The 18,626-nt window shown below is 37.0% G+C and overlaps 1 protein-coding gene across 3 annotated transcripts; it reads left to right on the forward strand.

Moving 5' to 3' along the window:
• Window positions 1–36: 36 nt before the first annotated feature.
• LOC140521149 (uncharacterized) lies at window positions 37–17,027 on the forward strand. Of its 3 annotated transcripts, XR_011972814.1 has the most exons (6): window positions 37–745; window positions 2,788–2,923; window positions 3,447–3,569; window positions 7,768–7,912; window positions 8,607–10,237; window positions 16,767–17,027. XR_011972814.1 is itself a non-coding variant. In XM_072635892.1 (5 exons), the coding sequence occupies exons 2-5, from the start codon at window positions 2,890–2,892 to the stop codon at window positions 9,907–9,909; spliced, it is 1,605 nt and encodes a 534-aa protein (XP_072491993.1). In that variant the 5' UTR covers window positions 37–1,126; window positions 2,788–2,889; the 3' UTR covers window positions 9,910–11,403. The 3 variants fall into 3 exon arrangements, 2 of the variants coding, with proteins under 2 accessions (XP_072491993.1, XP_072491992.1); XM_072635892.1 differs by lacking the exon at window positions 16,767–17,027 and having other exon boundaries at window positions 37–1,126; window positions 8,607–11,403; XM_072635891.1 differs by lacking the exon at window positions 16,767–17,027 and having other exon boundaries at window positions 8,607–11,403.
• Window positions 17,028–18,626: the final 1,599 nt, after the last annotated feature.

The raw sequence follows: 18,626 nt of genomic DNA on the forward strand, positions 1-18,626 counted from the left end.
CATCCACAAGCCCCAGAGTACCGCGTCTCGGGGCTGTGGAGACAGTTGCGGGAGAATGGCCGGAAGAGGCGGGAGGAAGTGGCTCTGACGCCTCTTCCGGTTCCTGTCTGCTGTCACTCGGGCAGCCTGGCCTCATGGACTTGCTTTGTCTCTCCTGTGTCCTCCCTGTCCCGGACCCGGGAGCCGGGGCTCCTCCGGCCTTCGGCCCTCCCTCCGACCCTACGTCTCCCGCGGCCTCTCCCCGCTGCTGCCGCTCGTGCCCCCAGGGATCGGGGGTCTGCGCTGAGCCGAGCCGGCTGCCAGGCCCTGGCTCGGGGGTCTTGGGGAGCGCGGGGCCGGGCGACTCTCTTGGCAGGTGCCTGGTCCGGCCCTTCCTGGGCCAGCCGTGCCCCGCCGGCCCTTGAGCCTGTCTCGCCGCCCCCCGTGTGCGGGGAAGGAGAGCCGGCCGCGTCCCGGTCGGGCTCCCCTCGGTCCCTCCCCGGACTTGGGGTTGGAACCGCCAGTGCCCCTCGTGTGCCCAGTCCTTGAACCCCCCACCCCGGGGCCTGGGTTGTTCGTGAGCTCCCTGTTCGGGGGCAGTGGCGCGGGAGGGCCGGGTCTGCCCTGGGAGCGCCGGTTCTGCCCCGGGTCTGGAGGGGGCGAGGCAGACTAATGCTTGTCTCTGCCAGTTCTGCCTTGTGAGCGCTCTGTCCTTGTGCAAGGGGCGGGCATGGCCCCTGTATTCCTGACGGCGCCAGGCTGCAAAGTGAGTTCAGTTTGTTCTAGAAGGAATACTTATTTCTTATCCTCGGCCTGGGGACTGTCTTGGAGCCGGGCCTTAAATCTCCTCGGGCTTTACTTTCCTCAGTTGTCGTTGGAGAGGTTGGACCGGATGGTGTCCAAGGTCCTTGTCTCTGTTTCTTCATCTGTTATTCTGCGATCTTAGCCTTACTAGAAGGTAGAATGTAAAGCTGGAGAGACCCTTAGTAATGGTGTAATCCAGTTCCCTCATTTTAAAGATGAAGAAGAAGTATCCTACAGAAAGAAGTAATAATAACAGTTATTCCTGTAACATTTGAAGATTTACAGAATCTATAAAGACAGCTCTTTGGGGCCTCAAAATCATTTTCCAGATAACTCTCATTAGGTAAGAGGTGAGGTTTCCAGATCTTGACTCCAGTTCAGCACTTAATCTACAATGTCACTAGGCCTTTCTGTGGTCACACTGGTAGCAAGTAGCACAACCAAGATTCTGTTACAAGTTCCTTGAATCTTGGGGCTCTTGCTGTTTTATACCATATCATTCTGGGTAACATTCTCCATAGCAAATGTGCTTTCTGCTTTGCCAATCTCCCTGTCTTTCCATCCAAAGTTAATCATTCACACTATGTGATTGCTAAGTCCTGAGCTGGGTGCTGCAATGGATAAAAAATAAATCATATGAAACTAATGTAGATTTACATCTCACCTGAGTTACACAGCAGTATTTTCCCATTTGACAATGAAGAAACTGACAGAGAAGTGACCTTCATTTTATCCTATAGCTAGGCAAGATTTAAAAAGGTAGAATAAGTTACAAAATGAGTCAGTTTAAACGCGTACATCAAATACTTAATGTATTCATAGAAGGAACATAATATAGAATTTGCATCTGAATGTTTTCCTTCAAATCTCCCTTTTTTTCTTTTACCTAATCTATAGATTAACCTTATTGGCCTTAATACAAAAGCTTTTGTTGTGGGAGAGGCAGAGGAAAAGAAAAGACTTGGTTGGCACCCATTTCTGTGTTAAATGAAGCTGAGAAGGCAGCTGGAGAGAGAAAAATGACTTTAAGGCAACTGAAATAATATAATAATGCACATATCTAATTTTTTTAAAAAATTAATTGTAAGAATAGCTCCTCATGGAATTCTATTGTGTTAAGCTATAATGTGTCATAAAAGTTAAAATTGTGTTGGAGACAATGTGACAGAATGATGCGTGTGGTTCCTGGATGACCTGGGTTGCAATCCTGCTACTTTAACATATTAACTGACATAAAGCAAATGTCTGTTTTCAAGCTGATTAGTCTCCTTTGACCTACCTTTCTTCATACAGAAATTGGGAGAAATATAAATTGAAAGTGCGTACCTCACAGGCTCTTTTCAAGATTCAAATGAGATAATATCCATAAAAGTAGTTTGCAAACTGAAATTCTGTATATTACCTATTAATATTAAAGAACAAAGTGCCATTTAGGGGCTTTTAATGGTAGACATGTTGGAACTAGTCTGAAATGGTAAAGGTAGGAGGAAATGGCAATGGAGAACATTAATCAACAGAAATGATACTTGATTATTGGAGGATGATTGCCTTTTGCTTCTGATTGGAAATCAATCATGCTTGAAAATTGTTAATATTAATATTAGGTATTTAATAAAAATAACATTTGCTATAAATTAGGTATTTGAAAGAAGTGTTGCTTCTTCATTAAGAAGATGATGGAAATTGTGAGTATAATTGAGAATAAGGTATTTAGCCATTCTTAGAGTCATTTCTTCATCTGTAAAATGAAAATGATAATTCTTGTCTTGTTTCACAAGAAATTTCTAGAATAAGTACTTCATAAAGTAAACACATCCAACATATATGTGTTTTATGTAGGTATATATATATATATATACATATATAAAAACACACACACATATGCTATTGCTGTTCATAAATAGTGAAAGGTACATAGTTGATATTTAGTATATAATTGAGTTAAACCTTAAACATCAGAAACTTCCCCCCTAAAATTTTTGCCAAATTTACCACTTCTTGAAGGTCCAAAAGGAATCAGTGACATTCAAGGATGTGACTGTGGACTTTACCCAGGAGGAGTGGGGCAGCCTGGACCCTTCTCAGAAGGAATTGTACAGGGATGTGATGTTGGAGAACTATGGGAACCTTATCTTCCTGGGTAAGAACAACTATTTCCAGTATCTCAGATTCTCTCTATTGTGGTACTTTTCTTCACTTATTAAAATATCATTTTCCAAATGGTAAATGTTTGAGAATTATTGTTTGGCATACAGAGACCAGTTTGCTCTTGTGGCCAGTGAAGATGTACCTCTGCTCCTTAGTCTTAGATGAATAGTTTTTCCTGTGTATAGCTGGAAACTAGCTGCTTGCTTGTGTTCCCTCTGAAGTTGTAACTTCCCCCTTTCTCTGTCCCTTTAAGTCAGAGCTTCTCCCCTAAAAGCCCAAAGCAGATTCTAGGGACGAGAAAGTTTCATTTTCTTAGTGGGAGTGGGTCAAATGTACTTGGTAATAGAAATCTTCTATATATAGCCCCAGTGTTTATCAGAAACACAGTGAAATTGATTCTTCAGAGGCCTTGTAATATCCTTTGAGCATACCTAGTATGCTTCTTTATTCCAGGGACTGAATGAGGATATAACAGGGGCCTCTGACCTCAACACTTTTCCATTTCCAATGAATAGGACTTACAGTTTGGAAACCACATGTGATCTGCCACTTGGAAGAAGGGGAAGCACCTCAGATCCAGGACAGAGAAATACCAAGTGCCATCTGTCAAGTCAATGAAAAGCAAACATATGGAAGTCGTAAGCCACATCTTAACTGGTTTTTCTGTGGAAGAACAAGTGAAATACTGGTTTTAAGTCTCCTTAAAGCCCTTATGTCTCTAGAGAAGAACTGGAGCTGTGTCATATGAGCTATTGATAAAATAGTTTACCTACATTTGTCTCCATTTTAAGGAAAGAGTTTCCTTCAATCAAAAATAGATCTTTCTCTTCCATTTCTTCCTTGGGGTTACTTAATCCCTAGTCACCATTCTTTTGTCTCATGTCTCGTCATCATTCCTTTTAAAAAAATATATTTTTTCAATTGAGAAACTATTTTCCTCCTCTTCTTGAAACAAAAAAGAAAGAAAACTAAACTTGAAACAAATTTGCATAGTCAAAAAAACCCTCCAAATTCCTGTATTGACTGTGAAATAAAAGCATAAAAATAGGCAAAGAAGATTTAATTACCCCTGTGTACTGATGAAATAACAACAACAAAAAACATGAGCAAACACAAAACACTAACAAAATCTTACTGAAAGAGTCAACAGTCTCAGGAAACCAGGTTATAAAATTCACAAAAATGAAAGCACTTTTACATAACAGTAATAAAATCCAAGAGTCATTAAATGAAAGGAATATCCCATTCAAAGTAATTATGAAATGCATAAAATATCTGTGAGCCAGTCATTCAAGATCTTTATTTGAAGTAATGGAAAACAATTTAAATAATTGAAAGATATTAACTGCTTTTGTTTGTGGCAGTATTAAATGGCATACTTAAATTCACAGATTTAGTACTCTTAATAATCAAAGTACTAAGGATTTACTTGATAAAACTAGACAACACAATTTCTTTGGAAGGACAAAAATTCAAAAATATGAAGGGAAATTTCTGTTAAGTAGGAAGGAAGGATGGGGGGGGAACAGGAGGAAATAGCACTTCCACTTGTAATGAAACAGATACCAACAAAGTCACTTGTTATTTCTTTAAAATTACAAAAAGCATTCCAATGGAAAAGATTAGATGTATCAGGAATAATCGCAGTCTGTGTTAGATAAGACTAAAAATAAAAATTAGTTAAGGAAGAACTCACAATTTGGTAAGATCTTCTGGAAAAGCCTGAGAAAAACTGAACTGGAATTAGGTTTAGATCAACTCATACAATACCACAATAAATTAAAAATGTATATAGAGCCATAATATTACAGATCATACTTGAAAACATCAAAAAGAACAAGACCCAGGTTTGTATCACAGCAATTGCTGGTAGTGAAACTTTAAGCACATAGTAAACAATCACAAACTGTAAAATAGATTCTTTCAGTTAAATGAAATTGAAAAGCATTAGCACTACCAGTATAAGCAGCTAGGATAAGAAAGGATGCTCTCATGTAGAAAAAAACACTTGATAATGGTATAGCATCTTAAATTCTATATGGAACTAACAAAAATATATAATACCAAAAGCCTTTCCTTGAGATTTCCCCAAGAGTCTAATAAGATAAGAAATAAAAATAAATAGAACTATTGCCCAAGAAATTAAGAAAGGATAGAAATCTTAACCTACAGGGAAATTGAGCAAGGCATAATTGAACTTTTAAAGGACAGAACAAAAAACAGCCCAACACTTGGTCTTGATCAGTTTAAAAGTGAATGCTCTCAAGTGTTTAAATGCAATTTGTACCTTTTGTAAGTTAATTGTTTCCAATAGATACAGATAAAGAAGATTACTCAATTTCTTTTACGCAACAAATATAATCCTTATGCCAATTCTAGAAAGAGATAAAGTAGAGAAAGATGACTAAAGAAAAATAGCCCTGGTGAATATTAATACAAAAAAAAGTAAATGTTCTGTCAGATTTAAGCAAAGAGTATATAATAGTACATCAAAAAAATGTAGACAGTTTTTCTTGATGGAGAAGTTAAGATAAGACTTACTCTCCTTTCAGATTCTACAACTCCCTTATCAATTTACTATTCCAGTTCTCCACAGCGTCTTTTCCAAACATTTTCATCCCTCCTCAAACTTCTTGTAGCTTCTCTTACCCCTACCCTCTCAAATGAGGTCCTTGATTCACATTTTACTGAAAAAATTGAAGCCATTCCCCAAGAGCTCCCTCTTCTCCTCTAATCCTTACCTTATATAACTCAGATGCCTTTTGCCATTGTCTCTTCCTTGACCCAGAGGTGGTCCTTGTTGGTGCTAATCCCTCTAGCTTCTCAAGGGATCCTATTCCATCTCATCTCCTCTAAAAAGATTGACACCTCTGTCATGCCCACTCTTTCACTTATCTTCAATTTCTCTCTGTCTACTACTGGCTTCTCTGTGTGTGTGTTCATCTTTCTTTGCCGAAGAAGACCATGCCATCAGAGAAATGATGATATGACTTGCATTTGACTTTGTTGTGAGGGAGGGAGGGCTGTATAGGTCACCAGCTTCACTTCTTCTCCAGAGCCATCTGAATCCAGTGACCAGATATTCATCAGCATGACTGGAGATGACCCAGGATGAGGCAATTGGGGTTAAGTGACTTGCCCAAGGTCACATAGCTAGTGAGTGTCAAGTGTCTGAGGTGAGATTTGAGCTCAGATCCTCCTGACTCCTGTACTGGTGCTCTATCCACTGCACTACCTAGCTGCCCCCTATGGTCTACACAAACATTCCTACGTTTCCCCCATTCTCAAAAACCCCTCACTTGATCCTTCTATCTCCACTATCTATCATCCTATAACTCTTCTGCCTTTTGTGGCTAAACTCCTTGAGAAGACCATCTACAATAGGTACCTGCCCTTCTTCTAAAACCCTCTTCTTAACTCCTTACAATCCAGCTTCTAATCTCATCATTCAACTGAAATTACTCTCTTACCAGTTATCAGTGATCTCCTAAATGCCTAATCAATGACCTTTTCTCAGTCCTCATTCTTCTTGACCTCTCTGCTATCTTTGACAATGTCAGTCACTCTATTCTGCTTGATATTCTCTTCTCTCTAGGTTTTTGCAATACCACTCTCTCCTGGTTCTCTTCCTACCTATCAAACCTTTCCTTCACAATCTCTTTTACTGGATCCTTATCCAGGTCATTCCCAGTAATCATGGTTGTCCCACAAGACTCTGTTCTGGGCCCTCTATACTACTTCACTTGGTATTCTCATCACCTCCCATGAATTATTATCATCACATCTATGTTAATGACTTTCAAATCCAGTTCTAACCTCTCTGCTGATCTCCAGTTTTTCGTTGCCAGCTACCTATTAGACATCTCAAACTGGAAGTCCTATAGACATCTTACACTCAACATGACTAAAACTAAATTCATTATCCTCCCCCCTAAACCTTCCTCCCTTTTAAACTTCCATATTGTGGTTGAGGGTTCTCTCATGCTCCAAGTCTCCCAGGCTTACAACCTAGGTGTAACCTTTGCCCCCCCACTCTCCCTCCCCCTATATCCAATTTCTTGCAAAGGCCTGTAGTTTTACCCTCATAAAATCTCTTAAATAAGCCTCTTGTCTTCTCTGATACTGCAACAACACTGGTGCAGGCCAAGATCACTTTTTACTTGTACTTTTGTAGTAGGCTGATGTTGGGTCTGGCTACCATATATCTCCCTACTCTTTTCCATCCTGTGGTAACCTGTCAAAATGATTTTCTAAAATGCCACTCTGTCCATGTCATCCCCATAGTCAATAAACTCCATTATTTTCCTATTACCTCCAGGATCAAACATAAAATCCTCTGTTTGGTATTCAAAACCCTCCATAATGTAGCTCCTCCCTTCACCTTTACAATCTTCTTGCACCTTATATACCCTGTCCTACCATGTATTCTTTGATCTAGTGACACTGACCTCCTGGATGTTATGTGAATAAGATACTCCATTTCAGCTCCAGGCATTTTTTTCTCCATCCCTGGAACATTCTTCCTCCTTGTGTCCACATTCTGGCTCAGCTAAATCCCACCTCCTACAGGAATCTTTTCCCAATTCCTCTTAATTCTAGTGTTTTCCTCTGTTAATTATTTTCTATTTATCCTGTACATAGCTAGTTTGTACATGTTTATTTGGTTGTTGTCTTCCCCATTAAACTATGATTTCCTCAAGACCAAAGGCTAGTCTTTTGCCTGTCTTTTTATTCCCAGCTCTTAACACAGTGCCTCATGTATAGTAAGTGCTTAATAAATGCTTGTTGACTGACTTTCAGAATTAATTGAAAATATTATATTTCTGTTTCTTTCAGATGATAAAATTAGACTGGGAACTGAGTCAACTCAGTTGGAAAGACTCAGAAGAGATAGTTTCCATATCTCTAAATTGGAAGAAGCCTGGGAATATTATGTCAGATTGGAGGGACTACAGAGGAACCAAAAGGAAAAACTTTCTAGGCAAGTAAAACAGTGACTCAACAGAGAATTCAGAATACATGGTGCTATTTTCAGGTTAGATTCAGTTATTCAATAATCAAAATTATTCAAATAATCAAAATTATTCAGTAATCAAAAATTCAGTAAATTCATGCTAAATTACTTAGCATTTGTTCATATATGAAAATATTTCCATAAATGTGGCATACGTTAATAGAATTTCTAACAGTATTCAGGTTTAAGCAACTGAAATTTGAATATACTAAATATTCCTTCAGTTTAGATTTCAAATCTTTTCAGTAGTTTAGAGCAGTGGCCATTAATCCATACATAAGGATCCCTAAGGGCTCCTTATTGACTTAGTTTTAAAATATATTATTATCTGTGTTTTTTATATTTTTATTTATTTTATTAAATGTTTCCCCATCACATTTTAATTTGGTTTCAACCATATGTTAATACTGTGGGCTGCATGTCGTCAGGGCCACCTATTTGATACTTCTGATTTAGAATATCTAGTAGATATTTTGTGAATATTACACATACATGACTACTACAATTCATCCATTATGGAGTTCCTTTTGGAGAATGTCTTCATAACGATAATGAATGCAAAAAGGCCAAATGGAATACACATCTTTTTGAACAAAAGATAATTCATAGTAGAGACAAGCCTTATGAATGTCTTAATTGTGGAAATGCTTTTTGGTTCTAGCTATACGCAACATCAGAGCCTACATATTGAAGAGAGTCCTTATGAATATGGAAAGGTCTTCTGCTGGTGCTCAGAGTTTACCCAATGTCAAAGACTACATGCTGGAGAGAAACCATATGAATATCATGTATGTGAAGCAAAATTCCCCTGTAACAAATACCTTAATGAGAGTCAGAAAATTCACACTCAAGAAAAGTCATGTGAACATAAGAATTATGTGAAGGCTTTTGACCAGAGATTACAGTTATCTCCATATCAGAAACTCAATACTGGAAAGAAACCTTATAAATGTAATGATTGTGGGAAGGCCTTCTGCCAGAGTTCACAGTTAACTGGACATCAGAGAATTCATTCTGGAGAGAAGCCTTACAAATGTAACTATTGTGGGAAAGCCTTCCGGATTAAAATACACCTTAGTAGACATCAGAGACTTCATACGAGAGAGAAGCCTTATGAATGTAATTATTGTGCTAAGGCGTTCAGCCGGAGCTCACAGTTAACTGGACATCAGAGAATTCATACTGGAGAGAAACCTTACAACTGTAACTGTTGTGGAAAAGCATTCCGTTGGAGTTCACAGTTAAGTGGACATCAAAGAATTCATACAGGGGAGAAGGCTTATGAATGTAAAGATTGTGGGAAGACTTTCCGCCGGAGTTCACAGTTAACTCGACATCAGAGAATTCATATTGGAGAGAAGCCTTACAAATGCAATGAGTGTGAAAAGGCCTTTTACCAGAATTCACAGTTAACTCTACACCAGAGAATTCATACTGGAGAGAAGCCTTACAAATGTACTGATTGTGAAAAGGCCTTCCATCAGAATTCAGAGTTAACTCTACATCAGAGGATTCATACAGGAGAGAAGCCTTACAAATGTAATAATTGTGGGAAGGCCTATAACCGGAGTTCAGAGTTAACTCGACATCAGAGAATTCATACTGGAGAAAAGCCTTACAAGTGTAATGATTGTGAGAAAGCCTTCCGTATCAAAATACATCTTACTAGACATCAGAGACTTTATACTGGAGAGAAGCCTTATAAATGTCATGAATGTGGAAAGTTCTTTCGCTGGAGCTCACAGTGGACTATACATCAAAAAGTTCATACTGGAGATGCCCCTTACAAATGTAATGATTGTGGCAAAGTCTTTTGCTGGAGTTCCCAGTTCACTGAACACCAAAGAATCCATACTGGAGAAAAACCCTATAAATGTAATGATTGTGGAAAGGCCTTTGGCTGGTCCTCACAATTTACTCGACACCTGAGAATTCATACAGGAGAAAAAACCTATAAAGGTTAGTAGATGGACCTTCCCTGGGAGCATACCCTTTACTCAATATCAGAGGAATCATACTTGAGAGAAGTTTTATAAGTGTAATGAATATAGAAAGAACTTCCACTAATGCTCATAGTTTATTCAACATCAGAGACTACACAGTGGAGTGCTGTTTACATGAAGTAAATGAAATGATTATTGCAAAGCTCATTCCCACACTATGTACTTTAGCAGAAATCAAAGACTTTTCATCTCATGAATGTAATTGATGATTGTGAGAAGGCTTTGCATGACAAAAGCAAGAACATTTTTCAACACTGAAGCACTCATACTGGAAAAAATCCTCATAAAGGTAGAACTTTTTGAATGTAATTAATGTGAGAAGGTTTTCAGTCAGAGTACTTAATTGAGCTGTCTTTACAAAATGAGGGATTCCAAGAAGTAGAGGTTTCAAAGAAGAAAGCTTTCCAGATATAGGGGACAGTCAGTTCACAGGAAAAGAGTTGGAAGGTAGAGTGTCATGGGTGAGGAAAAGCAAATAGACCATTGTGATAGGATCATTATCTATCATAGTGTTTCTACTTTTTTGTTCTGTAGGTTAGGGTGATTCTTTCTTTAAAAGATAATGAAGGTGTCCCTAAAATTTATTGATTCAGGAGGCTGTAGCGCCAATACAATATTCATAGCACCTAAGGTGGCCATGAATATGCCAGTACAATTCTGAATGGTGAAATACAAGACTCTCCACATGGAAGACAGAACTGAAACATTTATTCAGATACCATAAAGCCAAATCCCAACACCAGAAAGCCAAACCCATCATAGTAACAAAGAAATCTATACACAATAACAATGCAGAGGGCAATACCATCCCCAAGCCTTCCCTCTGTTAGGCTTCTCACAAACCAGCTCCCTTAAACAAATTACAAACAAACTCTCTCACTCATGCTAGCCATCTGCCTTTCCCAGATCTGATTGCTCTCTGACCAACTTCCTCTCAGCTCTCTGACCAAGTTCCTCTCAGCCCTGTTCCAGTTCTGCCTCTTCTTGTTCCATCCTTCCTGCTCCACCTCTTCTGTGCCATTCAGCAAGCTCCTCCCACCACAGGCTTCATTTGACTCAAACCCATGTGACTTAGGCTTCCATGTGACTCAAATAGGTCACATGGGCCTATTAATGGATAGGTTCTTCCCATTGTGTAAAAATATATCAATTCCATTAAAAATATATTCACAATACAGAGGCCAAGGCTCAGCTACTTAGTTATCAAAACAGTTTTGTTCTGCACTGAAACCATGTTAAAGTGTTCACCTTTTAAAAGCTTAAAAACAGCTTACCCATGTTGAATCTGGCTCTTCAGACTTCGCAGGCTGCTGGAGTCACCACAGGTGACTACTGACCTGACTCTTTTCTACATGGAGATAAGGGATGCCTTGCCTATCCACACCAACCACTGAACTCTTATTGAGTGTCCTTTTATGCAATGACTGATTAAACATTCTTTTGGTAATTGTTGAATGATCTGAGTTTCTCTTTTCATTCCATTACTGGAGCTAAACTACCAGGGACTAGTTCAAATTGGGCTAATGTTTGGCATAGTCAGAAGTACATGGGGGTGTAGGAGTAGGCTGACAGAGCAAATTAAGTGACATATTTACTATTCCCTGATTATTGCTATGTAGGAGTAGGCTGACAGAGCAAATTAAGTGACATGTTTACTATTCCATGATTATTGTTAATTTTCATGGAAAATCTGTGGTGTGTCAGTTGCTAGAGATGGAGCTTTTTGTTTTTTAAGGACTATGCAATGCTGGAGCTGGTATTAATAGCACAAGTTGAAAGGGTGATGCTGATGGGGGTAGGGAGTGACTAGTCTCAGGAAATGACAGGTCTGGGATGGGAAGTAGTCTTTGATCCAGAAGTTTCATAGGAAAAATGTGCTATAACCTCTGAGACTGGTGCTATAGGGCATGGGATTACAAGCAGAAATGCAGATGAAACTTGGAAATAGGTGCTTTAAAAATGTCATCTTAAAAGGTGTTGACCTCTAATTCACAACTGAATTCTCTTAAAAATTGCCATAGTAGCTGCAATTGCAGCAAAAGATACTGAATGAAATGTAATTTTAAAACAGTACTTATTAAATAAGTTGTTTATAAGAAAACATTTTCAAGTTCTAGCCATGTTCAAATGAATAACCCCAAGCAAAAGTGGATATCTCTTTAAGGCATTTACAAGACAGACCACAAGCCAGTCAGTCTTCTTGTGAGATAACTAATTGTGCCAAAATCCTTTTCATTAACACAGAAAAGAACACAGTTTTGATATTAACCTTACTACATAACGAAATTATATCCTGGTTTCACAAGTCTTTATATCATTGCCTAATTATCCCCATACACTTGTGAGAAATTTAAAATTAAAAAAAACTTATAAATTTAAAATTTCTTATACAGGAATATATAACATGGCATATATATAACAGGCAGATAACATGACTAGATACCCATTTTCTTAGTTGTTTAGAATATAGAAGGACTAAAATTGTAGGCTAAATAGCTCAAATCTTATACCTGCATCTTATTATAGTAGTTCAAATGTGCTCCACTATTAGCCAATGAAATAAAGGTCTAACATTAGGTTTATACTGATCACCTAACATGACTATAGAAATCTGTCATAAAAGAAGAATGGGGACATAGCTATATAAGGGAAGATGTTTCCCTATCTTGATGTCAGTTCCAGGCTTGAGATAGTCAGTTGCATTGAGCTTGGCGTAAATGGTAGGATGCTTTCCATTCAGGAGAAAATGTCATTCTAGGGAAATTGAATTAGGAGAATACTATCTCACCCCATACCAGTAGTCATTCTCCCGATCTTCCCCATGAGAATTCCATCTACAATTGATTCATGTCAACCACATAGGGTTGCTGGTGTCATGGGTAATGACCTAGTAGCACTTCTCGATGGTCATAACTGGAATCAGATTCAGAACAATATCAGTTAGCAATCCTATAAGGTCTTAAATGTCCAATAACTAAAGCTTTAGGTGAATTCAACTATTAAGGATCACATATCCTTGATAACAAGTATTGACTATAATCTCACATTAGTAATAGTGAGAGATTCATCATAAACAAAATGACAACTTAGCTTGCTTAGAGAGATTTGCTATTAGAGGAAGAAGCAAGGACATGAATTTAACACATCAATACTGTTCCTTAAGGCCTACACTTCTAAGTATATGGAGTATAAGTATAAAGTGAATGGAACCAAGTGAGCAAATATCTTGTATGGAAAAATGAATTAAGAGAGTCCAATGTAAACTTCCCAAGGTAACCTTACTCCCAGGGACATGTCTACTAGCATTTTATCTCAGATGTCACACCCATTCAGCTGCTGGAGTTTTGCTCATTTAAGGCTGGTCCAAGGATACAACAAACCTAAGAATAAAACTCAAAAAGAATATTCAGGGTCCCAAAAAGGTTTCACCTCAATCAGTAAAGTCTCACTAATCACAAGTAGGACTGGACACAATTGTTTTCAATACTGTCAAGTTGTTGCACTAAATTAGCTAACAAAATTTATTAGGCCTTCTAAGAATTGCACAAAATATTTTTTATTAAGCATTCACACAAAAGATTTGTACTTAAACATTCCTTTCTAAAAGTATTTCTCTTCTTCAAAAACAGCTTACAATTTATCCTGATGTAAAAAGGCATTTATTAAAATATAATGAAGTACTATATGATAGCTGTATGTTCACATAGATGCGAATATTTAGTAACTGTAAACTTGTAAACTGACAGATATCTCTTACTCAACCCTTAAAGCAAAAATAAATCTTTAAAACTGAAATTTATCAAAACTAAGTTGGTGTAAAATGTCTTTAAGCATTAAAAATAAATCCCCAAAGTACCTTAAATAAACTCCTTATTACCACAAATTCCTAAATACTGCCCCTGTCATTAAAAGGTGTTTGCAGTTAGGAGATTCGGTTTTTTAAGTGAACCGATGCCCAAAATATACTTAATTAAATTAGCCTTATCACAGTAATCCCTAATAATTTAATCAATGATCTTACAACTTTCATACATGATAGCCAAATAATTTTAGGTATCCTTTCCTCTTAAATATAGGCAAACTTATAAGCTTATAATTTTTTAAATTATAGCACTTCAGAATATTATAATACATGGTCATCAGGGCTGATAAAATGACACAGCAGTTTTCACCTTTTAATAGTACAATTCATAATCTAACAACATCCAGATTATAAAAGAAGCTGCTTTTCTAACAGCATCTGATACAACAGTTTACCAAATTTCACAACTTAAGAAAATTTATAAATATAACAAAATCATAAACAATATTACGAATTTAAAATTTAAAACAAAACTCATTACCAGTCAGGTGACTTCATTTCAGTTAAATGTATTTCCAAATTGCCTTACACAGAAAATCATTCTGAACACATTTAAGTGGAGCTTATGTAAACTAATCTCTGAAATTCCTACTTATAACCCTGTCACACATCTTGTCAGATGCAAAGAAATTTCACTATTACAATCTGCATAAAATGAAATATCATATTTCACTTCATAATCATCACAACTATATAATTGTCACACCCTGTTTTTTCAGTCCAAAAACTGATTTATAACTTTTCATCCCATAATCATAGCATGGTATAATTCTGTTTATCATGCCTATTAAAAGGTAAACAGAGATGCAATGTATTCACCAGCACCATATGGATGCGCATTTATCCCTTATCCATTGTGAGCCATGAGCCTAGAATTCTAAGTGGACACACATTGTATATTTCTGAAAGCCAACTTGCATGGTTTGTTTAGAGCACTGCAGTACTAACAGTATTGTCACACAATCCAATGAAGAGGCATAGGCATAAAGGAAGCAGGCAGGCAAGCAAAGCTACCATGAATAAGTCATGTGATATGGGAAGACTCGAATCTTCCCACACTAGCTAAACTTTACAATTAGTCTGCTAGAGATACATTAATGTATGAAGCATTTCTTTCTGATTATGGGTAAATATAAAAACTATTCTGCAGACTTCAAACTAAAAGTGATTGTATTCACTGAACAGCATGAAAACAGAGCTATGGAAAGACAGTTTTCAGTGAGTGAAAAGTTGATGTGAAACTGGCAGAAAATAAAAGACAAGTAATACTGGCACACTTTTTTTAAAAAAAGCTTCACATAATGGTGGCACCCTATTTTTTTGCAAAAAAAACTAACCTACAACAGTTGTGCATTAAAATATAGTACTCTTTAACAATGAATTTATGACCTAACAATGTTCAAATTACAAAAGAATCAATTTTTCTAACTATGGGTGTTACCAAGTTTCCCAGTATAGACATGCACTTCGTTTCACAATAATACTAGGAAATACATAGAAAGTTTTACAAAGAGTTTAAGTTCACACCTGTTATCAGGTTACATTGAAGTATGCTGGGCTAAGTATTTTAAGTCATTGCTTTTAGAATTTCTTACCCTGAGATTCTGGATGACTGATTTTTGGTCCAGAAAGATAGCTCTAAGGAATTGCTAACAGGGTGTGCCCATTTTTCTTAAGCAGAAACCTTTGAGTTTTGACAGAAGGAGCTAAATAATTCTCAATTAGAATAATACAAGGAAACATTTAAGGTCCCTTATGATCATTACAGATCACAATAACCAGCATTTTTACCATAACCAAAGTTTATATAGTGTTAGATTTATAATATAAGCTGCTGACCAACTATCCTGAAATGTGGGTGGACACAACAAAACAGATGCTTATCTAACCTTACTTGGAAAACTAAAGTTAAAGCTGAAACTCAGTCTTAGGACAGTAAGGTCCAACAATTATAGAGACTGAAATTTTTTTTTATAGGAATAAAATCTTTGCCTTTGCCATGTCTAGTTCTTAACTAAAATCAAATCATTATTTAAACCTGAGCATGGGGCTAGATCTTTAAGTCTTAAAATATTGACACCCTACTTAGTTACCAATCTGCTGCAAAAATTAACACTCAGTGTTACTTTAAACTGTTAGCAGGTCTAGTATGATTTTAGGACTCTATCTTTCACAGATGACGACATTTTAGAGGCAATTCTTGCTATGCTAACTTTAGAGAAAATCATCATAACCATCTCCTATATTTCTAAAAAGTTTTTATAATATATTTACATTGTCTTGTAACAATTAGATCCATAACCCAATGGCATAAGAGAAGAATTGACTTTTCTAACAATATTTGTAATCCAATGAATTATCAAATTAATGTTAGGAACTTTTTTTAACACATACAAATCACTTAACTGGGAAAACTTGATTTAAAATAACACATCTGACAAGTTGACTGAGAGGAAATGAAAACAGCAAATGTAGACAGCTTTTCATAGGATTTTGTTTAATCGAGGAGAGGTACAAGATGATAGTTGGAGAGGATAATAGGGCTTAATAAAGGTTTAAGGACTAAAGGGGTACTTAAGCATGTTTGAAGGTATTGGGGGAAAAACATGAGGAGAGGTTGCAGATTAGAGAAAGTAAGGATGATTAGGGTTTTAATCTGCTGGGAAAAAAACAGGAAAGTATTGAATAGAACAGTTGGTCTTTGAAAGAACTACCTCATTATCAGACACTGGGGTTAAGGAGGTAAGAGTGGAGTATTATCATCCTCTTTTCCCCCTTATTAGGGGTCTAGAGGTGAAGAGAATAGGAGAAGAGGGGGCTTATACTGCATTATTTATCCTAACAAAAGTTATGAACTTGATGTTTGGAAAGAGACATATTTTTAGACTTTGCCATTATGTGAATTTGTTTTGCTTAACTATGTGTATGACTTTCCCTACCCTCTTTTGAATGGCAGTGGGGGAGAGGGCAGTGAGAAGCAGAGAGGATGAGAAGTGGCAATGGTGACCATAAAATGAATAGAAGAAGTCCATTGAAACACTTACAAAGCAGACAGAGGAGTATAAAAGGTAGGTCTGAAGAAAACAGACAAGCAGGACAGTTTTGAAACACCCCCAAAGCAAGTAGTATGGAATAGAGTGACATTCACAGTTTTCTATAAAACAACAGCAGAAACAACTCCTTTTTGTTCTACTTTGTAAATAGAATTGTCTTTTTATTTTGGTGTTGAGACTTTTTTTTTTTTTAAATTAAGGTAGCTAGAGAGATTGCAAGGGTTTTTTTTGGTCTGGTAAAAAATAGCATCAATCCAATGGGACTTTACAGCTGACACATATGTGGAATAAGGCACACCATCAAGAACACAAAGGAAATGGAGATCAAGAAAGAGGTAAATATTGTCAGCAAAATTTATTTGTTACCTGCTTTGTTGTACATCTCAGTTTTCTTTTTAAACTCTCCCCAGCCTAGTTCAAGGATGTAAAACTTAAAAGAGGTTTTACTACTATTATTATTTTTCAAGCCTCACCATTTTTCATGACTTCATGGACCACCAGTGGAGAATTTTTGAGAACTACAAAGTTTTTTAATGTGTTATCCTATGTGGAATACCGGTTGGGTCTAATAATCATAGATTTTCCATCAGTTCAGATTAAATTAATGAGGTTTTACTATACTGATATTTTAGTAAATCTGAATCAAAACTAGTCCTCTGTAGTGCAAATATTAGTAATTTTAATTACAGATGCATATATTCCAAGAAGGGAGATTATTCTATAAGACCTTCAAAGGAAAATTAAGTTATTAGCTCAAATTGATAAAGAATATTGTTCTAAGTAAAATCTGACCATTACATAATGGTAATGTAATCAGAATTTTTTATGCACTGCTAAATATCTAAAAATATCCTAAATTTTAATTAATTTTTTTATATTTTTGGCCAGATGTTTGTAATTTCTGACACAGGTCCAAGCACCAAGTGTCTACTAGCAAAAATGAAGCAAACTATTTAGGAAATTTGGTGCTAAAAAAACCTCCCGGACGGCCCAGAAAATTGTCATATTATTTGCTTTACTTGGTCAAAGGAAATCCATTAATATTTTTATAGAGAAAAAAACAAAAATGGTGTCATTTCAATATATAAATCAGTCAGCAAGCATTTTATTGAGGGTTCACATATGCCAGACACTGCTAAGTCTTGGGATACAAAGAAAGGCAGAAAGCCAGTACTTTCTCTCAAGGAGCTAACAGTCTAGAGGAGAACACAATGTGCAAACAACTATGTAGAAAAAGCTATCCAACACAAATTGAAGGTAATTTCAGGAGGGGAACTCTAGTTTCTTTTCTTTCATCTTTCCCAACTGCTGCCCTCATACTAGAGGAATTCAATATCTATATTGATATGCCTTCAGATATCTTCACATTTAACTTCCTTAACAGACTCATCTACCGTGACCTACTGCTTCACCACATTGCAACTACACACAAAGATACAGGGTTATACCCTTGATCTTACCATCACCCACAAATGTATCTCTTCCTTGTCCCTAAAACTCTGAAATTCCCTTATGTGATCATCACTTGTTGGCTCTCAACCTTTCCCTCGTCTTTTCAATATCAGTCCCTGTTCTACATCCACACCATGATCTCCAGTCCCTCAATCCTTCAGTTCTCTCCCAGGCCTCATTCCTTCACTAGCTGAATTCTTCTTTCCCTGTCTAGGACCCTTGGTGAACCAGTTTAACTCTATGCTGTCCTTTTGAGTACCTGGCCCCTTTATTTTATCTCTAGCTATGCCCTGTCTAGCCTCAGCTTTGGA

The sequence above is a fragment of the Notamacropus eugenii genome, chromosome 1 (assembly GCF_028372415.1).
Source record: "Notamacropus eugenii isolate mMacEug1 chromosome 1, mMacEug1.pri_v2, whole genome shotgun sequence".
Taxonomy (NCBI): domain Eukaryota; kingdom Metazoa; phylum Chordata; class Mammalia; order Diprotodontia; family Macropodidae; genus Notamacropus; species Notamacropus eugenii.